Here is a 21,372-nt window from a genome sequence, read left to right as displayed (position 1 = left end):
GCAATAACCACGCCCTGTGGCGCCGGGATTGGCCAGGAGCATTGAAGCTTGGGACTAAAGCACCTGGGGTTTTTCATCTTTTAAAATAAAGATGTTTAAAAAACTATTGCTTGTTACATTTTCAGTGCTGTACCTTTTCTCTGGGTAAGAATTGAGCTTGAAATTAACGATATGATACATTATATTATATGAGCTATGAACGTGAACACAACACCGTTTATATTATTGCATGTTTTTGTAGATTGTGTACATTGTGTAGATTACCATTATTATGCTTATTATTATTATTACTATGCTAAGGAAGGTAGGTGACCATAATTAATTTCAATATCCGCTCTCAAGAGCTATTCAGTTGGTTCATGAAATCGCAGGGCTGCGTGCCCTCCCGTGTTGCTCCTGGCCAATCCCGGCGCCACAGGGCGTGGTTATTGCTTATCCTATGTGCGAGTGCGAATAGAAATCACGCCCCACCGAGACACGACACGTCGGCCTCTGATGACGCGATCAGCACTCGACAATCCTTGAAATTATGTTCCCTGTTTCCATCATACGCGCAGCCCAGCACTGTACCCTGTCTAGTTTTAAAGTGGATTAATTAATTATTAATCATGTGGTTTTGATTCAGAGAGGTTTTAGCAGCAGTTGAGATGGAGCACTGCAGGAAACAGGTGACGTCAGACTGCGAGCAGCTGCTCAGCCGCTTCCAGAAGACTGAGTCCGTACGCTTTGAGATGTTCTCTCACATCTGGAGGGAGATGAACTTCTCCCACATCTTCTAGTGAGTTCTGTCATTCTCCACTACAACTCAATATGGGTTACATTATGTTATCAGGCTACGGATCCTCATTCGTTTCTATGAGGGGGGTCCGTTCTGAACTTCTGAGGCTAGATATAGGGCCTGTTTATTATAGCCTGGAAAATGTTAAAAATGTCCTTCTCAAGTCAAGTCCCAAGTAGGACCGCAAGATCAAGTCCATGTCATAATGTGAAGTGCCTCAAGTCTAAATGTAGTTAGAACAGCAAGTCAAGTCAGAACAAATCAAGAGTCCATTAAAGAAAACTAAATATCTTGGACTTTTCAATGCAACGGTTTTAATAGGATAAAAACGTGGTAAGAGCATAATGAGTTTGATTTCTATAATCAGTTTCAACTTCAATAAATTCAATCATTCCTACAAATTCAGAAAACGGAATTTAAATTAATTGTCTGTTGGAACAAATCTTATCACTTTCGATCTAAGTCTGAGTGTAAATGTGATGATGTCTCTCTCTCATGTCTCTCTGGTGTCTCTCAGTGGGACGCTAGGTGTAAAGGTGATGGTGTCTCTGTCTCATGTCTCTCTCTCAGTGGGACGCTCCACTCAGAGAGACGTCTGTTCGCTCGCCAGGTCCTGGACGCAGCCTGTAGCTTCTTCCTGCCTCCCTTCACCTTCCAGATCAGAGTGGGCGGAGTCTACCTCCTCTACAGCCTGTACCACACCCAGACCGCCCGGCCCAAGGAACCGGTCAGTACCACGCACCCACCCACCCACGCACACACACACAACATCATCTAATTGCATGCTGTTGTAGAATGGAATTTCACCACTCCTCATCCGCTATATAATAATTATAACAGCTTATATAAACCAAATTGAATGAAAACCAAGAGTCCAGGAAGTGTCTTATAAAAGTATATTTAAAGCCATAACTTTCTCCTCTAAACTGCATTAAAGGAGGACTGAATCTCAATGTAAATACATAATTGATATATCATACAGAGTCCGAAATATTCACACACACACACACACACACACACACACACACACACACACACACACACACACACACACACGATGTCATCACAATGATTCAGTGCATTCTGATGACATCACTAGTCCACACTTATCTCAAGTCAACTCTCAACAACTGTCAATAAATCAGCATTATTCTTTGTTGAAGTGTCCCTTTAATTTTTGACTTCCCGCACAAAATCCATGACAAATCTCTTAATTACTACTGTCTATATGTGAACCAGAACTGTAATGGAGAAATTAAGGATATTTCAGGGATACATTTAAGAGGTTTGGTTTCCTAGTAGTGACATGACAATAAAGACAAATGAAAGACAAAATGACAAGACCTACATGATGATTATAATTTCTTTTTACATTTTTTTAAAACAAATAAACAATAAACAAATAAAGAACTTGGTGCTATCAGCTGCACAAAGTGCTTATGTGCTTGCAAAAGACAATGCGCATGAGATCCCACGCAAGGGGTCCACGAGACACCAAGCCTAACCTCAGTCACTTATCATTCCTAACCTTGTCAAAGTAGGCCAAAAACAGGTCCCAGACAGTTGAGAACCTTTTGAGCGAGTTCGTTCTCAGGGACCTGAGTCTCTCCATCTGTATAACACAGATCATGTCCATCAGCCACATTTGAAAAGAAGGTGAAGAGGAGGACTTCCATTCCTTCAGAATAAGTCTTTTAGCAACAGTTGGCCCCAGTGTCAGAGATTGTTGCACAGCTGTTGGGAAGTTCAGAGAGGACTCAGAGCAGCCGAAGATGACGAGTTCTGCCTCCGGCTGTAGGGTTATTTTGTAGGACTTGGAGTACCAGTCAAATATTTTGGCCCAGAATCCCATTAATGAAGGGCAGAACCAGAAGGCATGAGATAGTGTGCCCTCTGACACCTGGCATCTGTCACACAGTGGCGAGACAGAAGGGTAGATCTTGTGTAATTTATGCTTGGAGTAGTGAAGACGGCGAGTGACTTTAAATTGGATCAGCTGGTGTCTGCTATTGACTGAGCGGAGTTGTACCACAGACAGACTCCTTTCTCATATAATGTCAGATAAATCAATACCAAGTTCCACCTGCCATGTTTCTCTAATCCTCTCAGTAGAGGCCGTGTTGCAGTTGTCAAACAGACATACAAATCTAGAGATAAGATGCTTGGAGTGAGGAGGGCTCAGCAATACATCGAAAAAAGCATGTTCATTTGGGAGCGCTTCAAAGGTGCGAATCTTGGGTCGAACACAATTTCTGGTTTGCAGGAATCTGAGCCAGTTTGTGTCAGGCAATTCAAACTTCCTCTTCAGTAGATCAAAGGATGCAAAATGACCATCTATGTATTATAGGTCTTTGATGGAAACTAGCCCCTTCTCATTCCAGGCATGATAGTTTCTATCTGACCATGGAGCCAAAAAAGAGTGATTGAAACAAATTGGCGTGTGGACAGAAACATCTGGTAGATTCAAAACACTCCTAACTCCCCCCTGAAATTCTGTGGTTCTTATAGTTCCAAATGTAGGACAGAATTACAGAGTCCAGTTCTTTGAAAAAAGCTGATGTCAGAAAGATGGGAAGATTGACCTACATTATTATTACTAGAAATATTGCACGTTCCTTCCCAGCATCCCTCCCCTTGCTCACTCATCTGGCAGTGCTAATTTCTACCACTAGGTATCTCGGCTTGATTCGTAGGCTCGCCCGTCCTGCAGCTCGCTGAGCTGCCCCTGCAGCTCGCCAAGCTGGCCCTGCAGCTCGTATTCGCAGCTCGGCCGCTGCGCGGCCTTGCCCGCAACTTGGCTGCTGTGTGGCCAATGAGACCAGCATCACTGATGATGTCACAGTGGGATTTATGACATCACTGATGATGTCACAGTGGGATTTATGACATCACTGATGATGTCACAGTGGGATTTTGATGATGTCACAGTGGGATTTATGACATCACTGATGATGTCACAGTGGGATTTATGACATGGATGATGTCACAGTGGGATTTATGACATCACAGTGGGACAATCACAGTGGGACAGAGAAACAAACAGACAGAGCCCCAGCTCCCATTTATATACTGATGATGATGATGATGATGATGATGCCTCGTTGGTTTGCTATGCGTGCTCCCCTCGCACATGCGCACTTGATCAATGAGCAATTGTGGGCCACGTAACCTCGTCTTATTATAGTAGTGAGATTATTATTATTATTATTATTATTATTATAAACTCTCTCTCCGCTCTCTTCTTGTTGTGTGGTGTAGATCCGCCTGGCGCTGAAACACTTGGAGGAGGTGAGGAGGTTTGAGTTGGACGCGGCCGAGGCTCAGCATCTCGACGCTGTATACGTCCTGAGACAGCTGCTGCACGCCAAGGCCTTTCACTTCACCGCCATGCCACGCCTGGTGAGCATGCACACACACACACACACACACACACACACACACACACACACACACACACACACACACACACACTGAGACAGTGCACACCAAGGTCTTTCACTTCAAAAAAGAAAGAAAAGAAAACGCAAACTCCATTATTTAACTGCAACTATCTCCTCATTCTCCTGCTCCTCTCGTGGCAGCTGACCTTCAGACAGAGGAGGAACCTGGACAGACCGATGATGTGTGAGAGCTTCATGGAGCGAGCATCTCGTCCACAGGAGCTGCTCAACACTGATCTGCTGGAGGTGAGGAGGAGAAGGTCAGAGGCAAACAGCATCTGAAGAACAGCGTCTTAAATTTAACATATTTCAAGTTGGAACCGGATGTCGGGCGGAACAAAACGCAGGGAGGGATCAATCAAATGTGTAAACCAATGGGAGATCAGTTTGGCATTTGGAGAAAGTTTTATTGGATGGGAGGAGCAGGGGATGGGAGGTTAAAAGTATGTGAGTATGTCGCCTCCTGGTGGAGCATGAAGATAAAAAAATACACTGTTACAGGCAGAAAAAGTAATTGGATTCGATTGTACATATTTAGGTTCTTGTTTATTGTTAAACAGATGTATATTATGACATGGAAAATTAGCTAACAAGGTGAAAATGTGATTTTTGATCTCATTGTGACTTGAATGACACCTTGACATGTTGTGTTTAGGCAGACAGACACATACACATACATACAAAATCAGGCAGATAAGATTATACCTCCTGTTACAGTCATGATCACTGGCAGTCTGTCTTTTCCGAGGACCAGATCTGAAAACCACTAGCTATTTTGAGGATAGAATCATTTGTGATCTGGAAAGATTACCGGATCAATTCCCAATTTGAGGTAACAATTTCCACCCCCCCCCCCCCCAATTAGGTAGCATTTTGGATTGAATTGAAATGTGAATGTTTCCTCGTCTGTGATGGGGGCTTCTTGCAGGAGCTGTCCAACGTCCACGAGCACTACGAGCTTCTGAAGACCTCCATCTCCTCGTCTGATTCCTCGCTCAGCCTGATCCACACAGACCTGCTGCCTCAGCTGCTCAGCACCGTGCATCACTACCGCACATGGCACAAACACAAGGTCAGATGTTTCTACAGTCTTGTCTCTACGTGTCTGTCTCTCGAGGGTCTTGAAGGGTGTGTTTATCTCATCTATAATTTTTGGCATCCTTTGTCTAAGGGAACACACTTCAAAGCTATTACCGCAATTTTTGTCGAAATGTCCATTGGTTTGTTTGGGCTGAGTTAGCAATGACAACCACAGCTTAGTAGTAAAGGCTTTGCAGTCCTACCTCAACACAGATCTGCCCGTCGCCCCTCTGTGTTGCCCATTTCAATTTATGCCTGTATCTGTCTCTGAGGTCCATCGAGCGTTGAAACAACTGGACCCTAAGAAATCAGCAGGCCCTGATCAAATTGATCCTTACTTTCTTAAGCTTGCTGCTGATTTCATTGCAGAGCCATTGTCAGTGATTTTTAGCTTCAGCCTTATTAGAAATGAGATCCCAAAAGTCTGGAAATCTGCCTTCATTCTTCCCCTGCTGAAAGGGGAGGAACCCTCTAATCAAACTGTGTATTTTAGCAAAGGTATTTGAAAAGCTTGTCACCAATCAATTAAAGGAATTTTTAGAGGCTAATGGAATTTTATCCAATTATCAATCTGGTTTCAGGAAACACCACAGCACTGTAACTGCTGCCCTTAAAGTAACAACACCACAGCACTGTTACTGCTGCCCTTAAAGTAACAACACCACAGCACTGTTACTGCTGCCCTTAAAGTAACAACACCACAGCACTGTTACTGCTGCCCTTAAAGTAACAACACCACAACACTGTTACTGCTGCCCTTAAAGTAACAACACCACAGCACTGTTACTGCTGCCCTTAAAGTAACAACACCACAGCACTGTTACTGCTGCCCTTAAAGGATGGGTTTTCCGTGGGGAATATGAATATATATTAAATCTCACGCCCCTAAGGTTTTCGAATCCGTTGAAATTTTTGAAATTGGATATTCACTGCCAGAGATATCAAGCATCTCTCACATATTTTTTGGGCCAGCCGACGCGTTTCGCGTCATCTGGCCTAAGTCCGCCTTGCGGAAGTCGTGCACCTATGAACTACAACTGTTGTTGGCCATGGTCCCGCCTCTAGAGGTCCTCCACGCCCCTTCAGAGGCCTTGACCAAAACAAAAACGCAGCCATCTTTTGAACCGCCTAGCCTGCTGTAGCTAATATTAGCTTCCCATAGTTCCTTGCAAAGAGACCATTATCTCGGGAACGGAAGCACTAATCGACACGGGACTGGCGGCATTGGAAAGCTCGTCAAATTTTACATCTAGTAGTAGGTGGGTTGAAGTAACGAAATCAACGCTGAGCAATGTACCCGTTTTTACACATTTTTACAGAAAATAGTTACAACATCAGATGCGCGTAACTCCTACGAAAATGCCTTAAAATGCATGAAATTTTTTTTATGAAGACATCTCCCGACATATATACTACCGTTTACATTTGGTGCAATTTGGAGGCAATTTTATTTTCGATTTATTTCTTGTTCTTTGTATATTTTATTGTCGAAGCCTTCTTCTTCTTCTTCTTTGAGTTTTATGGCGGTTGGCAAACATATATGTGCATTACCGCCACCTACTGGAGTTTGATATCAGCCAAATGCCTGAGGGGTGGGCATAAAAACGAAGGCCACGCGAGCCCAGTGCATTGTGGGAAATGTAGTATTTCGAGTCCCCGCACCCGCACCTCCCCCCCACCACCCCCCCCCCACACACAGAGTGGATTTCGGTTGATATCTCTGTGAGTAAACCTCCAATTTCAAAAATTTCAACGGATTCGAAAACCTTAGGGGCGTGAGATTTAATATATATTCATATTCCCCACGGAAAACCCATCCTTTAAAGTAACAACACCACAGCACTGTTACTGCTGCCCTTAAAGTAACAACACCACAACACTGTTACTGCTGCCCTTAAAGTAACAACACCACAACACTGTTACTGCTGCCCTTAAAGTAACAACACCACAGCACTGTTACTGCTGCCCTTAAAGTAACAACACCACAACACTGTTACTGCTGCCCTTAAAGTAACAACACCACAGCACTGTTACTGCTGCCCTTAAAGTAACAACACCACAGCACTGTTACTGCTACCCTTAAAGTAACAACACCACAACACTGTTACTGCTGCCCTTAAAGTAACAACACCACAACACTGTTACTGCTGCCCTTAAAGTAACAACACCACAGCACTGTTACTGCTGCCCTTAAAGTAACAACACCACAGCACTGTTACTGCTGCCCTTAAAGTAACAACACCACAGCACTGTTACTGCTGCCCTTAAAGTAACAACACCACAACACTGTTACTGCTGCCCTTAAAGTAACAACACCACAGCACTGTTACTGCTGCCCTTAAAGTAACAACACCACAGCACTGTTACTGCTGCCCTTAAAGTAACAACACCACAACACTGTTACTGCTGCCCTTAAAGTAACAACACCACAGCACTGTTACTGCTGCCCTTAAAGTAACAACACCACAGCACTGTTACTGCTGCCCTTAAAGTAACAACACCACAGCACTGTTACTGCTGCCCTTAAAGTAACAACACCACAACACTGTTACTGCTGCCCTTAAAGTAACAACACCACAGCACTGTTACTGCTGCCCTTAAAGTAACAACACCACAGCACTGTTACTGCTGCCCTTAAAGTAACAACACCACAGCACTGTTACTGCTGCCCTTAAAGTAACAACACCACAGCACTGTAACTGCTGCCCTTAAAGTAACAACACCACAGCACTGTTACTGCTGCCCTTAAAGTAACAACACCACAGCACTGTTACTGCTGCCCTTAAAGTAACAACACCACAGCACTGTTACTGCTGCCCTTAAAGTAACAACACCACAGCACTGTTACTGCTGCCCTTAAAGTAACAATAGATAGATTGCAAAATAATTTGTGCAGCACTTTTTATTGATTTGTCAAAAGCGTTCGATACAGTCGACCACAGTATCTTAGTCAATATGTTCCACATTGGCTTATCTAAGCAAGCATCATCCTGGTTTGCTAACGATCTGTCTGCTAGAACGCAATGTGTTCAGATGGCACAGTCCACCTCCTCTTTTTTGACGCTTTCAAAGGGGGTGCCCGAAGGTTCGGTGTTGGGACCTTTATTGTTCTTTATTTATGTTAATAACCTTTGTGAAAATGTATCAAATGCTATGTACCATTTTTATCTTGACGATACTATTATTTATTGTTGCTCGGCATTTGTTGTACATGCCCTTGAGCTTCTACAGTCTGTATTTGATGTTGTTCAGTCTTGCCTGCAGCAACTAACTATATTGGTATTAAATACAGATAAAACTAAACTCATGCTGTTTTCCAACACTGGGTTACCATTAAATCTTCCTAACATTGTCACCTCACAAGGAAAATAAATCGAACTAGTCTCAAGTTATAAGTACTTGGGTATTCTTATTGATCGACAACTATCTTTTAAATCTCATATTACCAACCTAGTCTCTAAACTCAGGGTGAAGTTAGGCTTCTACTTTAGAAATAAGTCCTGCTTCCCCTTCAGAGCTAGGAAATACCTTGTGTCTGCAACCTTCTTGCCTCTGCTAGATTATGGTGACTTGTAATATGCATATGAATGCTTCTGCCCAATGTCTGCGGTCGTTAGACACGGTGTATCATTGTGCCTTACTTTTTGTCACTGGTTGCAAACATCTTACATTGTACCTTGTACATGTCTTGAAAGACATGTATGTTAGGGTTAATACTCCTGTCAGTGCCCCTGACCAAGGTACTGGCAAAATAACTGGAGTTGGTCCCCGGGTGCTGCACAGTGGCTGCCCACTGCTCCTAGTTCTAGGAAGGTTCCTAGTAGAGGATGGGTCAAATGCAGAGGATGAATTTCCCCAAGGGGATAAATAAAGGATAACTTAACTTAACTTAACTTAACTTGTATGCAAAAGTTGACTGGCCATCTCTGTATTTACGCAGGCGTACCCATTGGTTGAATTTTATCTATAAAACTCTTCTTGGACTGGTCCCTACTTACTTGTGTACACACCTCCTCAGAAGCCAAGGCCATTATAGCCTGCGCTCACAAGATGTTCTACAGTTGACTGTTCCACGTGTCTGCACTGAGCTAGGTAAAAAAGCTTTTAAATATGCTGCCCTTTTTTACCTGGAACACCTTCCAGAAAGACTTAAAATTGCCAGCACTAATTTCATATGACGCCTTTGGTTCAGTTTTAAAGGAATGAGAACGTGGAAGTATTGGAACTTTTTGCTGTACTTAACTCATTCATTACTTATGTAATTTCAAGTCTCCCTCTTCAAATGTTTATTTGTGTGTCTGTATGGAACCTAAATGTGTTTTTTTATGCTGCCCTCTCGGCCAGGTTTCTCTTGAAATATAGATTTTAAATCTCAATGAGTCTTTTACCTGGTTAAATAAAGGTTTAATAAAAATAAATAAATAAATAACCACTGTCTCGGTCGTCAGAACATAGAAAGAAGATATCACAGCCCAAACTTCCCTAACACAGGAGAACGCTTAGCCAATCCCTCAAACGGATGACTTTAACTGACACCCACTTTGTCCCAATGATAACCATGACAATATGACCATCACAATATATCACAATATGGCTCATGTATGTAGAAAGAATTTTAAGGAAAATTTGCTTGTCATCCAGTTGGACAGCAGAATTGTGTCACGATATCAAAACATTTTCATATAATTCCAGTGAAAGACTATAAAGGTTAATATTGAAGTATCAGTGTTTTCTCAGTTGTATCCTCCTCATACTTGACAGCCTGTTGACACTGCTGATGTGTGGTCCTGTGATCTCAGATGGCTCCATGGGAAGCGGATGCAGACGGTGGCGAGGGAACGTCCACTCAGTCCGCTCAGCAAGAGGTGAGTTACCCTTCATGCACTTTCTATGAAGGTCATGTCTAGAATGCATTATGAGCAAATTCACAATACATTATAATAATAAGGCTTTATTACACGGCATTGTTGAATGCTTGATTCTGATTGGTTCATCACAGCATTCAGCGGTCTGTTATTTCTGTATAAAACCCACCGCTGCTAATATCAGACCGGTGCCATGATGGCTCGAGCCCATGTCAGTTATATCAATCCGCACAAGGGAGTCCAGTCAATTTATCAAGCTCATTGCGACAGCCTGTGGCAAATAAATTAGCTAGCAACAGTCTGGTAAAATGGCAAGGTAACGTTAGCCACTTTTGCTGAGGGACGAGGGCCGGGGGCTGAAAAATTCAGGGAATTTGAAGCCCGATTTAGAGGAATAACTCATTTTAAATTAACAGTTCTGATGTCATTATGCAGTCTTAACCACCAATTTGATCCTTTTCTCACTCACTCCTATGTCACCACCTGCTCTCCCTGGAGGGCTTGAAATCAACTTTTTTGACCGCCTGCCAATATGGCTGCTAGATTTTAAAGTTACCAGCCAATTAGAATTTCCACTAGCCAAAATATTTTTCTTGAAATGAACCAGAATATGAGTGTGTTAATTTAAGCATCAGTAAGTGGCCCGGGATTCTCAAAGCCTGTGTTGAGGGTCACACAAGAACAAAAATGCACTCTTGAAGCTAAATAAATCCCAAACCGAGTTAATTATTACAATTTTTACCTCAAACTTCCTCAATGTAGAACAGTCATTTCTTACACATGAGATTACTTTTACCCATTTAGTCATCAAGATGATTGAAAAATATTCCATATTCCAGACTGAAACGTTATAACAGAAGTGGAGTATTGGCCAGAATTACTTGAACATTTGGACACTTATTCAGTGTTGAACAGTAATTTCTTACATTACATTTAGCCTGATTTCATCAAGATGATTGAAAAATATTCCAGAATCCAGACTGAAATGTTAGAACAGAAGTTGACTATTAGAATGACTTGAACATGAACAATTGGACACTTCTTCAGCGTTGGAACGGTAATTTATACACATGAGATTACTTTTAGCCAGATCTTGCATGTTGCGTTCAGGTACACTGTAAAAAAACAATTCCAGCGCGGGCCACACAGGGGGCCCTTGCGGGCCGCTATTTGGGGAACCCTGCACTATAGCGTGACTGTGTGACAACCAATGGCGTCAGTTCAGTAAAGGCCAAGGTATGGCAAGGTCCGCGGTGGGGGGGTTTAGGGGGGATTTCCCCCCCTTGTTTGAAGATTTTTTGTGAAATCAGTTGTGCAATAGACAATTTTCATGAGTTGTTTCTATGCAATTAATTTATATGACATGTCAACCTTGACAACCAGTGGCGTCAGTTCAGTAAAGGCCAAGGTATGGCGAGGTCCGTGGTGGGGGGGTTTAGGGGGGATTTCCCCCCCTTGTTTGAAGATTTTTTGTGAAATCAGTTGTGCAATAGACAATTTTCATGAGTTGTTTCTATGCAATTAATTTATATGACATGTCAACCTTATAAGGTTAACTAAGGAGACAACTACAGTATAAGTAGTAAACATTTTCTTTATTCTAGTCACTGTAAAACTAACATAACAAGTGCATTTTATTAATGCTGAACAAATGTGCACTGCAGGGATGCAGACCCATGGACAGTGAAAAAGGTGACAGCAGGGCACTGCAGGGCAGACATAAAACCACTGAAAAACCATTCACTTTTAGTGTCCTATTTTGGAATGAAAAAGGGGTCTGTCACCTAAAGGTGACTAGTTTGCATTCCTGGCAGTGTTAAATAGCTGGCTTACTTCACAGTCGCGTGTGACATTAAGTCTGGTTTTTCACTAAAATAATATATAGAACATGTTTGTATTGACATGACATGCACTTGTTCATGAATATGTTACATTTGAATAAACAGTGGTATGGCATTTATACAGTGTGTAGTGGAGAGAACAATGGACTAGGTGCTAGTTAGGGGGTTGTCACCAAGTTCACGCCGGTGTGTCGGCCAGGACACCACTTAAAGCCTCCAGGTATGAGGAATAAAAAGCTGAGAGAGGATGGTGTTTCTGTCTTTCTTTACTGGCACTGTGCAGCAAACATAAATAAATACCATTAATATCCCCATCTGCATAAATATGCTATTACTGATCCATAACATTAATTATAACAGGATGAAATCAAATGGCTACAATTATACTCCCCTTACTATTACAGAGCCAGAAATAAATGCCATTCACTTATTAACAGGTTTCCACAAACATATTAGCTACTGGTCATTTATAACTCACGTTTTACTAGCGAGGCTTTTATTGTGAAAATCCACACTTCCTGTTGTAGTTAACTATCTTAGCTTAACCTCGATATAAACGCAGGCATTAATAATCACTTCGGGAGGCTTGCTCCATAATAAAACATCATTCCACACAATACCAACAACAGGTAATGAATAATATAACATAAGAACATGTTCAGGACTCGACATGACATATTTAACCGACGTGCTGGGTCGGGGGCTGTCAGGTGAGAGGACAGGAGGATCATTAATTAGCGCCTTTTTTTTTTTGGCCAGAAGCCATATCTTGCCATACTGAATTGACGCCCTTGATGACAACAGTATAAGGTTATTAGCAATTGTATGATACTATAACGCAGTTATGAGGACTTAGGAGCAGTATTTGTTGGCTGTAAGTAAAGTGTAAAACAAAAAAAGATTCTTCTTTGAAACACTGTTTTCACTTTGGCATGGAGGTATGAAGCATTATGAATACTGAACGTATAATACATTATGTCCACAACTTATACTACTTTATAAAACTTGTTATAAGTTGCTATGCATGATTATAAACATTTATAAAGACTTCTATAAAGCCTTATAAATGCATTATGTCTTATGAATGTACTAATAATGCATTATAGACATGACCTTCATAGACAGTGTTACCGAATTGATCTTATAGTTACGTCTGAGCTGTGGGAGGTGGCTCATCACAGTGTTTATGCTCCAGCTGTTCAAACTGCCTGACGATGGATGGGGGCACTGTGAAGTCAGGCGGGTGTGAACGCGGTAATCACACTTGGGTGCGGACAAAAACAACTGTACCGAGACCCTTTAGAGCACAGGTTCCCTACCTTTCTTGGCTTGTGACCGCTCTTTGATGTCAGAAAAAGCGAAGGAGCGAAGGAGGATATAGACAATATAAAAGGGGGTGATTGACAAGTGGTTTAGATTTTATAGCAGCAAAAAAGATTCCATTAGAACAGAACTAAACCCCAAACCCAAATCTGTATGAAGAATGATAAAAAGCTACTGAAATTGCCATTGGCTATTGGCCGATCTTATGGCACTGATGCTGTCTTTTGTCATTTTTTTGTACTATACGTCATTTTCTTGACTGTTTTTATATATACACTTGCTGAGGTCTATTGGCCAGGTCATCCTTGTAAATGAGAATTGGTTCTCAAGTGATTTTACCTGGTTAAATAAAGGTAAACAAAAAATCTTTAGTGATGTCACCACCTGCTGTACCTGTTGTAATCTATAAGGCACATCTGGCACTAAAGATCACAATAGCAGGTGGACATTTCTGTAGCATGCTGTTTATGCACACAGTTACTACTTTTTGGCTTTTTATTACAACTTTGGATCTTGCACTAACAAGTTTTTTGTGTGTGTGTTTTTACTGCAACAACCAGTTAACTTCCTCTCTACTTTAACTTTAACTTTTTCTTTGTCTTCTCAGTTCTTGTTTGAATAGTGTTTATTGTTTTTAAACCCCACATGCCAGCTGAATTTCTCTTGCAAGACACAGAATATTTGTACTGAAGTGCTGGTTGCACCTGTTAAAGCATGCAGTAACAGTCTTGACCAGCAAGTGGAGCTGTTGTTCTGACTCCTCCTCTGTCTCCTCAGAGCTCCAGACGAGCTGAACTTCTGGCCTCCATTAAATCCAAGTCGTATGGCCAGGCGGTCGAGGTTCGTGTTTCTTATCCACACATCGCCTACATCTGTGTTTATGTTTTTATTGAAAATCACAACTTGACATTACATTATGTTCAATTATGAATTAAGTGTTCATGTTAACAAAACAAACCTACATCTTTTACCAGACAGTTTTAGGTCAGACTGCACAACTAATTGTGTATCATCAAATGTCTTGATTTTAGTTTACAGAATTCATTGCCAATTGGCATATCGGTAATATTGAAACGATGATCGACATATTAATTAAAAGATAATTTAGTATTCAAATAGAAAATAGAAAAACAGAAGATTTTGTATAATTTTTGTTTAATTTGTTGCCCCTTGGATGAATGCAAATTGAGACTTTGGCCCATTTTACTACTTATGTGTGTGTGTGTGTGTGTGTGTGTGTGTGTGTGTGTGTGTGTGTGTGTGCGTGTGCGTGTGCATGCATGTGCGTGTGTGTGTGCGTGTGTGTGTGTCAGGCCTCTAAGTCGCGGCGTCACCGCCAGGTGGAGGTGGAGCTAGCTGGTTACAGCGGTCCGTCCGGCTCGCCGTCTCTTGGTGACAAGGGGAAGCTGTCACTCAAAGCCAGAACGAATGAGAATGTGCAGCTCAGAGGTAAATCCCTGCCTTCAGGCCTTTCATCTCTGGCTCCATCCATTACATTATATTACATTACGTCATTTGGCAGACGCTTTTATCCAAAGCGACTTACAATAACACATTTTTGTCAGCAATATGGCACCTCAATGGTGGAACGAGCTTCCACCTTCGGTCAGGACTGCTGAATCACTGCCGATCTTTCGGAAAAGACTAAAGACACACCTTTTCAGGCTCCATCTGGGCCCTTCTTGATCTAACTTCGTTCTCTCTCTTTCTTAAAAAATAAAAAAAATAAAAAAAATAACCAACCTTGTACCACTAACCTAAACTTGTACCACTGTTCCTTCAGAAGTTGTAGTTGTCATAGACTGTGCTCCATAGTTGAGTGTTCTATTGCTGACAAAAAAATGTGCTATTGTAAGTCGCTTTGGATAAAAGCGTCTGCCAAATGACGTAATGTAAATGTAAATAGAGCAATCAACTATGGAGCACAGTCTATGACAACTACAAATTCTGAAGGAACAGTGGTACAAGTTTAGTTTAGGTTAGTAGTTTTTTTTCTTTTTTTTCCTAGAGAGAGAGAGAAAGAAGTTACATCAAGAAGGGCCCAGATGGAGCCTGAAAAGGTGTGTCTTTAGTCTTTTCCGAAAGATCGGCAGTGATTCAGCTGTCCTGACCGAAGGTGGAAGCTTGTTCCACCATTGAGGTGCCAGGGACGAGAATAGTCGAGATCGGGATGAGCGACTTTTGATAGTTCAATTCAGTTTCAATAGTTAGTTTCAATAGTTAGTTGTGTTTCTATTCTTGGTGGATAAGCAGCAGAGATGGAAGTAACTAAGTACAGATACTTTGTTACTGTACTTAAGTAGGATGTCTGTCTGTTTGTCAGGTAAAATGTGGAAGGAAACCATCAGCTCCACCAACCTCTGTCGTCTCACCACACTGGACTCTGTTCCTGAAGGTATGAGTTAAACAGCAGCACAACCTGTAATTCTGTATTCCTCATTAGTTTTAGTTTTGGGTTTTTAGTTTTACATTTTAGTTTCCAATTCAGTTTAGTTTCAGTTAAATAATTGATTGGATTTATGTAGCGCTTTTCAAGGCACCCAAAGCACTGTGTGTGTGTGGTGGGGACTCACCTCATCCACCACCAATGTGATGCATGGCAGCCAGTTTGCACCAGTATGCTCACCACACATCAGCTATCACGGTGGAGAGATGAGGACTGAAATAGCCAATTAAGTAACGAGGGATGATTAGATGGCCATGATGGAAGGTAGGCCTGTAGTACAAACTGCAGTACAGCCCTCACTGCTAATAGCTTAGCACTACAATGGCAGTCTATGGTATCGCTGCCTATCCCCATTCAGTTGCCCAAAATACACATTCCAACAGCGCCAGAAACACATGTACATGTTGTGACTCGTGTACTCACCACGCAATGAAATAATAAAATAAAAAACACAAAGTCACTGTTACTTCCTCGTTTGCCTAAGGGGCATGCGCTGTGTGCAGTCATCAGTACAGCGCATGCTCCTCAGCACTGGAACACCTAAATGGGCTGGAAGTTGGAAACCCTAATTAATGTTGTTGGTGCACCTGTGTTACTTCTTGCCTTTTAGACATAAAATGGTTGCTGTGAAAAAGGCCTATGACTGTTCTTGTATCAAACAGATCAGCTGTTTTCAATAGAGAGCTCCAGGAACGAGTCCGGAAATCATCGATGCTAACAGCCCTGGTTCTTCACAGTTTTCGCCTATGGGAGTTTTGAATGGGTTTTTGGCGCGATGCTTCTAATAATCTCTCTGGGCAACGCTGGCTTAATCAAACGCGAACCAGTGTTTAGTAACATCATCTTCACACATGAAGACCACTTTTATGAGTTTTGAAGCTTTTATGTGCCGTTAAAAGGGTGGCTAGCTAGCAAACGGCTAAATGAGACTACAATGTCGACGCGGATATTATACGTCATCACGAGTGAACGCGGAAATTCTTTCTCTCGCAATCAATGCGTGGATGCCTATGCGACACTGTGTGTAGTTCTGGATTAGCTTAGCACAAGCTTTTTACCTCTAGGGCTCGTAGTTACGCTTCAAAACTCATGAAAGTGGTCCTCATGTGTGAAGATTATCCCGCTGAACCTTGGTTCACGTTTGATTAAACTTGCGTTGCCCACAGACATTATTTGAAGCATCGCGCCAAAAACCCATTCAAAAATCCCATAGACAGAAACAGTGAAGAACCAGGAAGTTCGGGACTTCCGCATTCAGCCTACAAAAATACGTCATCCCTGGAGCTCTCTATTGACAGTCAAACTAACCCCTGAGTTGACGTGACGGATTGGATGGATCCTATCAGCTGTAACCAAAGAGAGCTCATAAACTGAGGCCTGGTGGCTAACATAACCTCTGACAGATCCGATCTTAACAGTAGTAGTTTTCATGGACCATTAATTCTCTGTCATGGAGAGAATTCCAATGGAAAAAATTAGTTACCGTAGATACTTTTTAACACCAATTCAATCCAGGGGGGCCAAACGTGTTGTTGGAGGGGGTGTGGGGAAGAAAGAGCAGATCACTACCCTATTCTGGGGCTGTCCTGTGATTAGTGTGTTCTGGGGTAAAATAAGAGACAGCATGGAGAAGGTACTAACTAAAGATTTAAATTGATCACTGTTTTCAAGTCCTGTATTTGGGTAGGATGCCTGAAATGCTCAATGGTTTTTCTGAGATGTATATGTTTAAAATAATGTTAGTCACCAACAAGAAGGCTATCACGAAAAGATGGTTGAACAAAAGCCCACCTACTCAGACTGGTTTAATGTGATGCATAGTATCTTTGTGATGGAAAAGCTAACATTTGCTCTGAGACTCAAGACGGACGCTTTTGAAATGTGCTGGGAAGGATGGGGTGAATTTGTCAAACCATTCAGAACAGACTTCTGTTAGAGAATAATAGACTGTAGGGTCAATACTACCCTGGCTCTCTGCTACACTTGTTCCTTTTTTCTTATTTTTGTCTGTTTCCTTTGTGTGTTGTCCTTTTGGTTTACTTTTGTTTTGCTGTGAATGTGATTAGAGTAATTATATTTTTTTGTTATATAAAAAAAAAAGAGGAAAAAGTAAAGATTGTAAAAAGTTAAATCTTGTATAAGGCTGTCTGAAGATTGAAATAAAAAAGAGAGAAAAAAAATGGTGTATTTGTCAGGGGCAAGATTTAAGAAGTTCAGTATAGGTATTACAATACTCGCAGTCATGCAGACATCCCAGTCTCAAACTGTCTTTATTTTTCTCCCAGTTCATGTAATTTCCATGTTTTTCACCATGTTGTGATGTTTCTCCGTTCCTTTGTTCTTTCGTTCGTTCTTTCTTTCTTCTTGTTCTCTCTGTCCTTCTCTCTGTTCAGACGTTCCAAAAAAGATCAGAAAATTCAAGTGGTGAAGAAGAACAGCAGCTCCCTCCTCCGGATCGGAGTGGTTTCCTGCTGCCAGCTTTAGGATGAAAGATCAAGATGTTTATTTACCTTTAGAAAATATCAAGAATGTCACGTACATGTAGGACTGGGCGATATGGTTGAAATCAATATCACAGTAATCACAAAGATTTATTTCGGTATATATCAATATTTCAATCATGAGAGACTCGTAAGACATTTTAACAATCTTTTATTGAATCAAAATAAACAGTTTAAGCATGGCGTATGACTCCATGATGTGACGCTCCTCTTGCTATGAGAGAGGGGGGGCGTCAGTGCTATATGAGATAGAAAATACCCCCTATGGGGATTTGCTTCAACAGGAGTCATGACATTGGTGGTGATCTGGGGAGGGGGTGGGGTGAAGCTTTTGCTCTGGAGATGCTGGATGATTGCGGGATGCTGGCACAAGGTGAGTGATGACTGCACAAGTGTGATTTAAGCTGTGGTGAAGGGGGCTTTATATAGTACCAGGAGAAGGGTATTTATGATGTCATAACTGACGCCATTTGGGCAACTGACGTCACTTTGTAAAGGTGACGTCATAGAGATGGTGACATCATTTAGTGATGTCATTTGGGCTGAGGGGTATGACAGCATGGGGTGCTCTAACTATGCCTTTTAGTCTTCCATGATTGAAATTCAGTCCAAGACTACACTTCAATCATGAGAGACTCATAAGACATTTTAACAATCTTTTATTGAATCAAAATAAACAGTTTAAGCATGGCGTATGACTCCATGATGTGACGCTCCTCTTGCTATGAGAGAGGGGGGGCGTCAGTGCTATATGAGATAGAAAAGTTTTTAAGTTTTTAAAAACTGGGAGAGTGAAAACCAGGGGGGTCATGGAGCTCGCCGGGGTATGCTTTAGTCAGGACATGGGCTGATGGGATGATTTATGGATGCCGGGGTATGCTTTAGTCGGGACATGGGCTGACGGGATGATTTATGAATGCCGGGATGATGAGGGGCTGACTGGGGTTTTTTAGGCAATGGCAGGGATGCATGGGAGTTTGGACGTGGATTGCCCGGGCACGGGCACCTTTAATGAGAAATGGGAGAGTTTTGATCACCACCAACGAAGTGCTTGCTTCCTCTCAGTCATGGAAGGAGGGATTTTTGGGCTGATAACGTAGCATTTTGCTCTGGTCGGATGTAGGATGCATAGGCTGATGAGGATCAGCGGCCCAGTTGTTGAGGGGAGGCAGATGACACCCCCTGCGCGGCCGCAGATGTGGCTGCCCCGATCCTGAACGAGTGACTGGAATAGTTCTCTGTTGGGACGTTGCATTTCTGGAGTGTTGTCTTGAAGTGATGAAGGAACCAGGATCTAGGCATGTGATGACGGGGAGAAATGAGGAAAAGGGGGGCCAAGGGACTAGTTGGGGGTCTGATTTTAACGTATTGGATCGTGGCCGAGAAGGGCAGAAGGGAGATTGAATGCGAGCTTTTGATGATGGCGACTACTGCAGCATTTATCACACTTTTGACTGCTATTCTTTTACGCGCCCGCCACTATTGGGTACATTTCATATACGTGGAGGACTGATCCATGCCGGCAAACTGCTGCGGCCAAGTGCCAGCGAACCAGTGGCCTTGGTAGACCCCCCCAAAACCAACAGATGGGCTGCATCTGTGAAGAGTTTTAAGTCGTCGGCGGGGCTGCTTCTGCATCCGAACGTGAGCTTTAACGGAAAAAATAGAATTTTGATTCCCATTTAATTCTGAATTGAGGCCATTTGGGAGGGATGAATGGGGATGATTTAAAGGTGTCCGAGATGTCCGTTTTTGGCTGTTTATGCTTGAAGTGGGGCCGTGATGAGAGGCTGATAGGTCTATTATCAGGCGCTTCTTGCCGGAATATTTGTGAGTGGCGACGCCTACTGGATTTGTTCGGAACACTGGGAAGGGGGGAGAATCGAAAGGGCAGATTAGGAATTTTTTAGATAAATCCCTGCTGAGGAGTTTGAGATACTATTTTGGGCTCTTTTTTGAGCCGTTTGCAGATTCTTATTTTTATTATTTTTATTATTATTTTAAATTATTATTATTATTTTTATTTTTATTTAATTTTTTCTATTATTATTTATTTATTTTTAGAGACGTGGGAAACCGTGGGGGGAGAAATCACTCCTATTTTGAACCCCTGGGAGAGGCTGGTTACTAGACTATCTTCTCTTTCTTGGGGAACTGCCTTGGGGGGCGGATCCTGCGGGGGCAGACGGAGTGGGGGTGTGCTTCTCTGCAAGCACTACAGACGTGCAGGAAAATACAATTAGGATAGGTGCATACTCCTTCATTAAAATTATCGCAAATGGCCATTTTATTATGCATAAGCACCTCGCGGAGGAGGGGGGGTGGACTGGGGGAAAACGGGCGGGGTGTGGCTGCCGGAAGCCAGAAAGGCAGCTTTAGGGCATAGGGGGGCCGTGTGGCCTATCTCGCCGCAGGTAATCGCCTGATGACCGCCCGTGACCAATACTAGTAGCTCGGTATCCAACACGGACCAATCCAGGCGGGTGTTTGACCGGGTTATGTACAGGGCTGCTTTTGCGGCAAACGCTTTGTGGTACTGGTAGAAGATGCTCTTCCCGTATCTTTAGCTGGAGGTCCCCCACTAGCGCCATGTAATCGTCTAGCTCGGCGCGCCGGCTGGGATACACGGTGCATATGACGTCGCGGAGAACCCCGAATGCAACGAAGAACTCGCTTGCTGATAGCTCTCTAGCGAGACGGGGGTCGGAAGATTTTAGGACGGCCGATACGTCTTGGCCGCCCATTAATTTCTTGCTGCACTCTGCGGACGGCAGGATAATACTGACTAGATTAATATCTCTGCCTTGCAAGATCATGGACCGTAGTCTGGGGGATATGTTGGCAAAAAGTGGAATATACGGCCTTCTGTATGCGGGGGAGGGGATAGCTGAAGCGAGGGAATTCATCGGGGGGATATGCACGGGGAGGGGTGGGAACTCGGCACACACACCTGGATCCTGTCCTGAGGCGGGGCTGGCTGGGCTGATGCAGCGGGATGAGTTAAATGGTAAATGGTAAATGGACTGCATTTATATAGCGCTTTTATCCAAAGCTCTTTACAATGTGCCTACATTCACCCATTCACACACCGAAGGCGG

The 21,372-nt window shown here is 42.7% G+C and overlaps 1 protein-coding gene across 1 annotated transcript; it reads left to right on the top strand.

Annotated features, from left to right (window-relative positions):
- Nucleotides 1-542: 542 nt before the first annotated feature.
- snapc1b (small nuclear RNA activating complex, polypeptide 1b) lies at nucleotides 543-18,347 on the top strand. Its single transcript, XM_083633938.1, has 10 exons — nucleotides 543-778; nucleotides 1,349-1,505; nucleotides 4,037-4,177; nucleotides 4,360-4,464; nucleotides 5,147-5,290; nucleotides 10,098-10,163; nucleotides 14,105-14,167; nucleotides 14,641-14,776; nucleotides 15,651-15,722; nucleotides 18,167-18,347. Exons 1-10 carry the CDS (start codon nucleotides 648-650, stop codon nucleotides 18,199-18,201), a joined length of 1,050 nt encoding a protein of 349 aa, XP_083490064.1. The 5' UTR covers nucleotides 543-647; the 3' UTR covers nucleotides 18,202-18,347.
- The last annotated feature ends 3,025 nt before the right edge of the window (nucleotides 18,348-21,372 follow it).

The sequence above is a fragment of the Poromitra crassiceps genome, assembly GCF_964638095.1.
Source record: "Poromitra crassiceps genome assembly, chromosome: 3".
Taxonomy (NCBI): Eukaryota; Metazoa; Chordata; class Actinopteri; order Beryciformes; family Melamphaidae; genus Poromitra; species Poromitra crassiceps.
The sequence above is the reverse complement of the archived record's forward strand: the minus strand, read 5'-3'. Positions and strand labels throughout refer to the sequence as shown.